The following is an 11,309-nucleotide window of genomic DNA, read 5'->3' as shown; positions in this document are numbered from 1 at the left end:
TTCAGTATTTTAAGTTTAATTTATTAGGTAGAGCCATGTGAGCCATTCGGCTCTTGAATCGGGTGCAACCGCAAAAAAACAAAAACATGAACAAGAAACATCTTAAATCGAAATCTTAAAGTAACTTTGCGCATTCTAGATTTGAAGTTTTCGTGATTGCAAGAATCCATTCTCTTTGGTTCCCCCCCGCCCCCGACTCTGTATCTCAGCATGTTTAGTGGCGTGTTGTCCATTGCGGCATGTTTAGTGTCTTCCCTTTTATCTCTTTGATCTCCCTGCGCCCCACGCACCACCCATCCCACTCTGTTATCTCCTCCGCGGCGCCTCCTACCCCTCATTTATATTCATGTAGCGTCTTATTCTTGGTTCTTTCGGTAAAGTCACGTAGAAGGGAAATAATAAAATAATACAAATTTTAAACAATACAAATTATCGCGACGTTTCGACTGCAGCACAAGCAAGCATCATCAGGTGTGACATTTTTATTATTGAACATCACGTTAAGTGCAAATAATTTGCACTGAACGTGATGACGCGATTATATCGGACCTGCGTGATTACGTCATCACGTAACAGTTGACTTTGCAGTGAACGTGATGACGCGTATATAACGGACCTGCGTCATTGCATCATTGCGTCATCACGTAACAGAAAGTTGACTTTGCACTGAACGTGATGACGCGATTATAATGGACCTGCGTCATTGCGTCATCAGGTAACACAACGTTGACTTTGTACTGAACGTGATGACGCGCATATAACGGACCTGCGTGATTACGTCATCACGCAACAACGTTGACTTTGCACTGAACGTGATGACGCGATTATAACGGATGCGCGTCATGACGTCATCACGCACGCCTACGGGTCGCGCCTTGTCGCTGTCTGCGATTTGTGTGTTTTTTTTGTTTTCGCGAAGCGGAAATTGACGCCCGCACTTTGACGCGAGTGGGCGAGTCTCATCGGAGTTCGCACAAAAGCGCGTTCGTCTTCACGTTTACCCCAGCGACCGAATGTGTCCAGATCCGCGACGTTACAACACTAATTACATCTCACAGCGCTCGTAGAATAAAGATTTAAGACGAGCCTCAGGCGGAGTGCAGCGCTTTGTACCCGAGAGAACGCCAGGCCGCAACCACTGAGCGCCTTCTATTGTAGTAAAGTATGTTACATCAAGAGCACGTACACTACTAAACAGACACACTTATTGTTACCGGCGTTATTAGCGCCGTGTCGCCTTCACTCGCGTCGATGAGAGCCTCGGAGCTGTGAGATGATTTGTATTCGCGGTGGTGGTTTATTAGAGGATCTCCCCCCCCTCCTCTTACTGCTAATGAATGTTCAACCTGTGTCTCTGAACAACAACAACAACAGCAGCAGCAAATACAGCGAAGTGGATCTTCACGGACGGACAACCTCAAGGATCTTGAGAGCGCACTCAGAACAAAGCCATGCCGCTGGCCACTTTCTTCGGATGTACCTTCATCGCTTTTGGGCCGGCGTTTGCGCTCTTCATCCTCACGGTGGCAAGAGATCCTCTTAGGGTCATCATCCTCATCGCAGGGTCCGTGTTCTCTCCTCTCTCTGTCTTCTCTCTCGAGGGGTTTCGTGGAGGTGGGAGGTGGGGTTTGTTTACTTGTCTTTGCTTACACCCCGTGTGCTTGTTGCGCCTGATGAATGGTTCGGGTTGCTGAGTGGACGATTATTGTGATTCATCTTCTTGGTTCTTTCGGTAAAGTCACGTAGAAGGGAAGTAATAAAATAATAAAAATAAAACGTAATGAATTAATTATTATATATTAAATAAAAAAAATCTTTATTATATTTTATATTATTATGTTTTATTTTTATTATTTTATTACTTCCCTTCTACGTGACTTTACCGAAAGAACCAAGAAGATGAATCCCTGCAGTCACGAAAGCTTTAAATCGAAAAAAGAATATTGTGATATTCTTGGTTCTTTCGGTAAAGTCACGTAGAAGGGAAATAATACAATAATACAAATATTAAACAATAAAAATTCTCACGACGTTTCGACTGCAACACAAGCAATCGTCATCAGGTGTGAAATCAACAGCAATAATTCTTTTTTTCAAATTTTCTTGCTGTGGATTTCACACCTGATGATGATTGCTTGTGTTGCAGTCGAAACGTCGCGATAATTTGTATTGTTTTATATTTGTATTATTTTATTATTTCCCTTCTACGTGACTTTACCGAAAGAACCAAGAATATGAATCCCTGCAGTCACGAAAGCTTTAAATCAAGATTATTGTGATGTTGAACACGGACGCTTTCGCGATCAATATCCATGATGTTGGGTTTTTTGGGTCGGATCGCGTAAATGTGTCGATACAACCAATTAGTAAGGGTTGTCACGTAAACACAACGTGCCAATTCGTTACAAGTACAGCATCACCGGCGTGTTGGAGAGCAAATCCACAACAGTCAAATCTGGCTGTCCGCCTGATGATGGCGGTTGTAATTACTGGCGAAACGTCGTACTCCGATTATAAATGTTGTGGATTTGCTCACCAACACACTGGTGTGCTGTTCTAGTGACGAATTGGCACGTTCTGTTTACATGACAACCCTTACTAATTGTCTGTGTCGTGTGGTGGCGGGTTTAACGACACATTTCTATTTACGCGATCCAACCCAGAAAAAGACCTATATTATGAATTATTGTGAAGGTTTCTTTATGGTACCCAATGAATGCCCAGGTGAGAAAGGAGATTGAGGTGAGTTGTCTGTGAGACCAGTTAGTCTCTTGTAACCTGAATGTTAACGTATAATATGAAACTTGTTTTATGATATATGAGGTTGTAAGCCTACCTTGTGCAGCAAATGCTTTCGTTGGTACTATGCTCCCACATATATGCTCCCCCACCTGCAACAACACCTTAAGTGCTAGCACGCTGCCGTGTGAACCCTTTGACCTGAGTTATGTTTGTGGCCACTGCTAATATCAGTGGCGAATAGTAACGGAGCCGGCTCTGGACCACCCTGCCCTACTCATTGTGGAGAAATAAGATACACCTGCACAGCCCGCTTTGCTTGAGGAGGCCCTAATCCAGCAGATTATTGACAGATGGTTGTACATATATACAAGGGGTTTAAGACCAGGAGTCTCTTTTAGCCTGAATGGTCTCGTTCATGATATAGATTTACTCAACACGTAGATTTTTTCGCCAATATTTCGATTCATAATTGTTCTATGGGCCAGGCCACGTCATCTGGATGTTATTCGGAATTCCTATATTCTTCCTAAAGATGCGTAACAGTCGCAAGCGAAATGTATTTAATTGCAGGCTTAAACTATAATTGTCGCATTAAACGTTTGTGCAAGTGACAATTACATACAGTACATTTATTTGCCCATGTTGGATGGTGGAAGGTCTTAGGGCAGAAATGTGGCACATTTATTTCATAGCTTAACCCAAAAATATATTATAAATTAAGCATGGATTGAGAATACTTTTTGTGATGTTTGTCCGATTCCATTTCAATGAGTTTTATGTGTGGGTGGAAACTGAAGTACTGTACCTGGAAAAAACACATGCATAGGAGTTGATAGCACTCTTAAGATCAAACAGATGGGTTGATGAAGTTACTGTACTTTTGGTACTGCCATTTCCTGACCACCTTGCAGATCCACACTCGGTTTAACACGTAGGCTTTTGCGACCAATATCCATAATAGAGGTTGTTTTGGGTTCACCAACACTTGCAACCAAAATGCTGCATTTCAGGTTTGCGCCACCACATTTACAGTCAAAAGGTTTGCCAGTGAAGATATTTAGGAGTTACATATATCTGATTGCTGTGCACAATTTCACTTCTCTAAAATGAGAAATGTGCATTTGTTTTTCAGGGCCTTCTTCTGGCTAGTTTCTCTGCTCTTATCATCGCTGGTGTGGTTCATTGCCACGAAGGCAAGCGATCGAAAGAATGAGGAGCTGCAGCATGGCCTGCTCATCTTCGGCGTGCTGCTCTCCGTGCTCTTCCAGGAGGTCTTCCGATATGGATACTACCGCCTCCTGCGGTGCGTAGAGCCTCCCTGGCTCGCTTCCGTGCACCGATCCACCACGCTCTAACAGAGAGCGGCTTTAAACCAGGGCTGGGGGGTACCTATAAGGACCTTCTCCGCTTCACGCAGCCCCTGACCACAGGAGGCCTACCACTTCGAAACAGCCTGTAAAACAATAGTTTTCTGTCATAAGCATCTCAACTACACCATTCAGCTACGAGAGGGGAATTAATATTTTTGACCTGACAATTTTTTAGCACGGTCGGCTGGCCACCTGTTAAATTTTAAATAATTCTGAGCACACAGGCAATGCAAATAGTCCTAGTGTGATCAAAGTTTAGCGTCAAATAATGTGTGGCCCTCTTATGGTGCTCGAGTTGTGAGACTTGATTGAGGCGAATTTCACCTGTACATGTTCACTTTTGCATGTTGCAACAGGATAGGTCCCTGAATCTATTTCTCTTTTTGTGCATATTAAGTGGATTTAAGTAAAGTCACTAAAATGGTTTTGACCGTATATAGTGACTACTGGCTAATTATTAATTATATATACCATAATAAAGGAACTCTAATCATGGTTTGGGTTATGGCCCTTTAAAAATTAAAAGGCAAAGTTAAGAATACAATGTTGTCAGAAATTGCTTTGTTTTGAATTGTCATACCAAGAATGTGTCTTAAGTACCTGACATTGGATACTGGAAGAGAGGGCTACATGAAGGGGATTACAGTGAGATCGAAGTGAGAGTTGGGGTGAGTTACCAAGCCATATGCAACTCTCCCCAGGCATGACTGTATTCAGGATGTGAGTTTTTGCATTTGTGGGTTTAAAACATTGTTTATTGCAGTTTGGTGAATGTTAATTTTTTTATAGCACCTCTTCCTGGGCCAGCCGCCCGAGCAATGTGTTGTACAGTCCCCGCGGCAGGTTTGAACAACAATTGATGCCAGTCACGTGATGCATGTAATGCAATCAATCATTGTGTCATTTTAACCACAGGTTCACATTGAACAACTAATGCGGCAGTGGATTCATGAAAGGGCTGTATTTGTACATTATTTGCTTAACATGTAGCCAATACTTTGATACTACATTTAGTATTCTTGGTTCTTTCGGTTTTATATTTATATTATTTTATTATTTCCCTTCTACATGACTTTACCGAAAGAACCAAGAATATGAATCCCTGCAGTCACGAAAACTTTAAATCAAAACTACATTTAGTGTCATATAATATCTATTGTCATTAATTTGTCGAGCCTTTTTTTTATGTTAATGAACATAAACATGGAAAGTGGCTGCTTTGGTTTAAATAAATGACAAGGGAGAATGTGCATATGTTGTTGTCCACTTGAGCATCATTTTGGTGTATTTATTTGCAACACATGGCGCCAACGTACCCAGCCACGTAGAACTAATTCACTTTGTGGGTTAGATGATGCCAAAGTGTCTCAAGCTATTTACAGGCGTTTGATGATTACATAATTGGCAACACATTAGTAAAACGAATTATAAATACTGGATGTTCCATGTCAGGTAAATGGAAATCGAATTGCAGCTTGCTGTTAGTGTATCGCTGGCATGGTGGTTAATGAGTCTTTCCTTATCTGTGTAGGAAAGCTCAGGATGGCTTGGTCACGTTCAGCCAAGACAATAGGCCTCCCATCAGCATGCAAGAGATGGCGTATGGTAAGGCACTGTGTTTACTTTTATCCATGAAAATTAGAGCGGATGTTGCTTTAAACCTTGATAAAACAGTGCTCGCATCAAATATAAATGACAAGCAAATCTTATGTTTAATAGAGATAAACTAAAGAAATATGATATAAGACAATATAAACTCGACAAAAATAATCGATCCTTGAATCGAATCCTTGTCCCTGAATTCTGATATTTCATTGTATTGCGGGGAGGATCAACCATTCCAAGCCTACTAAATGAGTAAGATTACTTGCCTGTATTTTCATGAATTTAAACATGCCCATCCCTGCAGTGGCCGGCTTGGGATTTGGAATAATCAGTGGGGCTTTCTCGGTCGTGAACATCCTGGCGCAGTCGATCGGGCCTGGAACTGTCGGGATTCGCCAGGACTCTGAGTACTTCTTCCTCACTTCGGGTGAGATCCTCTGACATGTACCTGCGAGCACTACGAGACAAGTCAACAGCACCTCCGCCAATTAACCAGCAGGTGGCATGAGCATCCTTTGACAGCGCTATTCCATCCAAACAACGGTTAATTCTGAACTATAGCTGCCTAAATCGCTATATTTTGGCATTCTTGCAAGACCTGAAATTTCATTGATGGGTAATTTTTTATTATTATTGATATTCAGGTAATGATTTGCCTTTAAAGCACACGTGTGTTTGTGTGTGAAAGTGCAGTGGTTTGTGTACTGTGCTTAGTTACAGAGACCTGGCTTTGACACATGAAATCTGAAGCTGTCTGAGGCCACCCATTGCTCCACTCAGCCTTAAATGAGTACCTGGTGTGGTGTATAAAGAACACTGAAGAGGCAAATGTGGCTGGGCATAGTGGTAGCCACACCACACCCGGACTCTTGTGGGTGCTTGTGAACAATACTTGTTATCTGGCTAATTGGGGGATCTTTGTTGCGTGTGTGTGCAGCATTCCTGACGTTGGCAGTGATTCTTCTGCACATGTGCTGGGGTGTCGTGTTCTTCGACGGTTGCCAACAGAGCCGCGTTTGGACCGTGCTTTTAGTCATTGCCTTGCATTTCCTCGTCTCGTCCATGGTTAGTTGTTTGCAAGGATGCCATCATCACTTCCTCACCACCAACTCACCTACCATTAGTATTGTCAGTTTACTAAATAGTGAATACCTAAATAGGTACAGTTAAAATATTCTGTATTAGCTTACGCTGTCGACTAAAGTCTACCCATAAGTCGGTCACTATTTGCCTTGAAGAGTTGTGCACACTTACAGTTGAGTGACTTGCAAGTGACGTTGGTGATTTACGTGGAAATGAATCCCTGTGAAAGGCACCCACCGGGCCAAATATTGGGTAAAAACATTTAGATCGTGATCGCTTTTGAATTCGTAATTAAACTCAGACAAGTTTCCTGCATAATACAAAGACATTGATTTGGTGTTCTCTACTAAACAGGGGGTGGAGCTGTGGAGCAGTGGTTAGAGCACTGGGCTTCGAACCAAGTCACCCGAGTTAAATTCCCGCCCATGGCTAACGTCATTGGCAAGTGATATCTGAACCAGTCCTGAGCCCCCTTCAACCCACACTGACCATCATGTTAAAGTATGGCTAAACAACCTCCATGACTGACACAGTGTGAGATGGTCTTCATCGAGAATCAGATTGACAAAGGGCTATCCACTATATTGTTACTATGATCCATTTCACCTATATATATATAATTTTTAAAAGACAGCTTTTAGTCTGTAGTCAAAATGAAACGATCACATCATGCAGTTGGTCTTCGTTTAAATTGTACCTAACACGTTCAATCGGAGTGGGCAGGTAGGAACTTGGTTGGACAGCGCATTCGTGCACGACAGACAAATATGCACGACAGACAGACAAATAATCCCTGGTGGGCAATGTGGAACCTGTTGTTCCTACCTGTAATATTGCATATATGCATAATCCAAACTGTATGCAGCTGATGCCTTCATCCAGCAGTGCGTTGACATGGGGTTGTGTGTTGCTAATCAAGTTATTCGGCTGAGGTGACTGATTTGTGTTCGCACTTGTGCGGCAGACATTCCTGAACCCCGTGTACGCGGGAAGCCTGGTGCCTACGTACGTGGTGCTGGTCGGAATGCTGCTGTGGGCATTCGTCGTAGCTGGAGGCACCCCAGAGAGCCTGCACCGCGCCCTCACCTGTAAGGGTTTGGATTATGGGCTCACCTCCGTTCTCATGCTGGATTGGTGCGGTGTGATCGGTTGCTGTGAGCAATTGTTGTGAGCAGTTATCATGTTTAAACTACACACTACTCGAACGTAAAATGATTACCGTACAATTGTGTGAAGTTTAACACGTAGGCTTTCGCGACCAATATCATCCATAATAGAGGTTTTTTGTGTTAGATCGCGTATATATTGTGTGAAGTTGTCATGAGCTCTACATGTCGAGCGGCTGTTCCTGAATACTGAGCATGTGTTGTATTCACACATGCATTGTGTTGTAGTTGTAGTTATTACATTATTCAAGTACTTTGAGCCTATTCTCAAACAGCGTTTGAGACTAGGCTCAAAAGAAAGCTGTCTCTTGTGTGGACCAATCAGTTTCAAAGACAATGCATATATTATCATAGAGTGGTTTTTTTTTGCATTCTGACCACAAATATTGTGGTTAATGCAAACATGATTCAATGTAAAAGGTTTCAGTTTGGTGTTTTAACATCTTAACACCTGTTTTGTTGCCAGAAAAAAGGGGAACACTAGTCTCACGTGTTTATGTACTTGGTTTGAGCACATTGTGTACTTGCAATGAAAAATTACCCAGACAGCATGGTGAGTAACCATCATCCGGGCAGTGGATTCATAAAATGGCTGTATAACATGTACATGAGTATAATGCGCTCAATGATTTGAGAAAATAGTCATATTTTTGCGACTCAATACATGGATTTCATGCTGCAGACACAGTACCTGATATGTTGGTAGCAGTGTAAAAGCGTTAATGCTAAGAGGTAATGATAGTTTTTAACTATTGATAATTTTATTTTAGATTTACAGAGTAAAACAAAACCTACATCTTTATCGACTTTGCAGGGTATTACACAGTCAGCTACTGTCTAATTTCTTAATAGTATGGCACACTTAACATCACAGGATTGATTGATAGGCTGTCATCAATTTACAGCCCCCACGTGCCTACTTAAACTGCTGGCTGGTGTTCTTGTATCCATCATAATATGCATAGTTATAGGACTTTCCGAAATGCAGTGTGGATACATAGACACCCACTTCTGTCATGAATTTAAAGGAAAGATCGGGGCCGTTTGTGAATGTGTTTATTGATTTATGGTGTTTATTTAATTACTGCAAAATCTATGTTGTCACAACATTGCCATCGGTGCAGTGTCCAGGCAATAAGCCGAGTTGTTTAGCACTTCTAAACATGCATTGTTGACATCCTGGGGCGCTAAGTGGGCCACATTCCTAACAGTGCTAATATTCACACTCTCATTCACAGGCAGCAAGGAAGCTGACTGATCCAGACATGGAAAGTACGGGAAGGTGGAGCCCAGGATGGTGACTGCTATGTGCCGCTTTCAAAGATGGAATGCTCACAAGAAACAGGGTTGAACATAAGAAAATGTACTAAATATATTCTGGACACTTGGTTTTGTATAAAGAGACAACAAAGTAAGCGCATATTTTGCAATGGTCTTTTTGCAGTGTAAATGTTTCCACATGGCTTCTGTCCAGAGACAGCGTTACTGCTCAGATGTCTAATCGAGCAGCAATAAAGCACAACACGGTTTTGGTAATGGCAATGATAGTGAAACTATTTTATGAAAACAAATGGAAGATATTTGTATTGCTATTGCAGATTGTATTCTGACATTTGCAAGTTATGTAACGAAAAATATATATTTCCAACAAAAGCAACAATTTAAAATACTTTTTTTAAACCAGGTTTTTTTTGTATTTATGTTTTTTCTGAGGCTTAAATTCTTGCCACCTCGGTTCTCCATGAACCATGCTTGCCAATTTGCAAACTAATTTTATTTATTAAATCCCTCATTTGAAATACATTTTTAGTTGTCATTATGATAATGATTAAGAGGATTAATTTGTCTACTGGTTTTGAAATAAAACAATGCGATTCATCCGTTTTTATATTGTACAGAAGTAACTACGAGCGATGTGCTTCGTCTGTAACACAGGTGTCACTTTCCAGCAGTGGCAGCATTTTTTCTATTGGGCAGGCAAATAGTGTGGGGCAGTAACATAGATTCAAGGCTGTGTTGGCATTCACTATATTTCATTCATTGTTAACTTTGTCGTGATCACTGTATTATATTGTTTCATTTTTTTGCATCTCTTAAATACTTTATACACAGGAATAGCACAAGATCTAAAAACGAGTGATGTGTTTTGATAACAAATGGTGTTAATTTTCCACACGTTGAAAGCATTGTACAACACCGCATTGTATAATATTGCATGAAATGTATTGCAGGATCAGTTAACTTTTTTTTATATTGGACCACAGGTGTTGCAGGTGTTTAACTGCCTTGCGTGACACGATGTATTTCTGCAAATAAAGTGGTTGAGTATTGCATCGGGACCTCGTAGCAAGATACATATCAAGGTGTGCATCGTGCACAGAACAGTGCAAACACCTGTTCGATGCTGTATATACTTTTTGTCGTTATTAATTTTCGTCTCAGGACCATTTTCAGGAAATTACTGCTCTGCGGGCAACGACTTCCTGTTTACAGTTCGAAATGCTGGCGATGTTCCCCATAGTTGTACCGGTGAACTCGAACAAAGAAACATTGACCGTGCACAAAAGTTTGAATCAAAAAACAACCCCAAAGGGACAGCATTTATTTAATGAGCAGTGTTTTTTGCCGATGCCGTCTGCAGTCCGATAATTGTGTGCTCATGCTGAATGCTGCAGTAAAAAAAAAATATCAAAAGGTACGATGCATTGCCATTCACGTGCTTGGGGAATTCTGCTTGACTGCTTGTGGGGCCCTTGGTGCTTTCCCTTCGCACTTGGATGTCAACACTGTAAGTTACAATTCTGGTTCACCTGCCACGTGGTGAAGGATTTAATCACGGCGCGAAACTCGCTCTCGTGAGCTTTTCTGCCGGAGGACTTTACCAAATAATCTTGTTATAAAGATTTTTTGATGTGAATGGTTCAAGAACAAACATTACCTGGTTAACACATTCCTTTTCTGTTATGCTTTCACATTGTAACAAAGAATGCTCAATGAAATAACTCTCACAAACGTTTTTCTACATTTGTGCACAACTGCCTTATGTAAGCTTTTTGTTAAATAAAGTAAAAGCAATTGTGCCTTTTCGTATAAGTTCTTTGTATGTCCTGGTATATTGTCTGTCCCCGCACCTCCGATTCGCACGGTTGGATCCGTGCCTTGCGAAAGAAGTTCAATATACACACATGACCTAACAATGATTTAAATAATTTAAGGGTGTGTCCATGGCTCATAGGTTACAACTGCTTCAGCAGTTATAGTTCACTGCCAAGCAATTGTCACATATCTTATTGTGTAGTTAGCACAAGAGAACCAACTTTTCCCATTGAATGTGCTGTATACG

The 11,309-nt window shown here is 41.4% G+C and overlaps 1 protein-coding gene across 1 annotated transcript; it reads left to right on the top strand.

The window, feature by feature from the left end:
* The first annotated feature begins 900 nt into the window (after window positions 1–900).
* LOC144722001 (gamma-secretase subunit APH-1A-like) lies at window positions 901–11,046 on the top strand. Its single transcript, XM_078600029.1, has 8 exons — window positions 901–1,162; window positions 1,375–1,564; window positions 3,875–4,045; window positions 5,644–5,717; window positions 6,022–6,144; window positions 6,655–6,782; window positions 7,765–7,888; window positions 9,205–11,046. Exons 2-8 carry the CDS (start codon window positions 1,452–1,454, stop codon window positions 9,222–9,224), a joined length of 753 nt encoding a protein of 250 aa, XP_078456155.1. The 5' UTR covers window positions 901–1,162; window positions 1,375–1,451; the 3' UTR covers window positions 9,225–11,046.
* The last annotated feature ends 263 nt before the right edge of the window (window positions 11,047–11,309 follow it).

The sequence above is a fragment of the Lampetra planeri genome, chromosome 13 (assembly GCF_965212315.1).
Source record: "Lampetra planeri chromosome 13, kcLamPlan1.2.h2, whole genome shotgun sequence".
NCBI lineage: Eukaryota > Metazoa > Chordata > Hyperoartia > Petromyzontiformes > Petromyzontidae > Lampetra > Lampetra planeri.
Note: the sequence above shows the minus strand (reverse complement) of the source record. Positions and strands in the feature narration are given on the sequence as shown.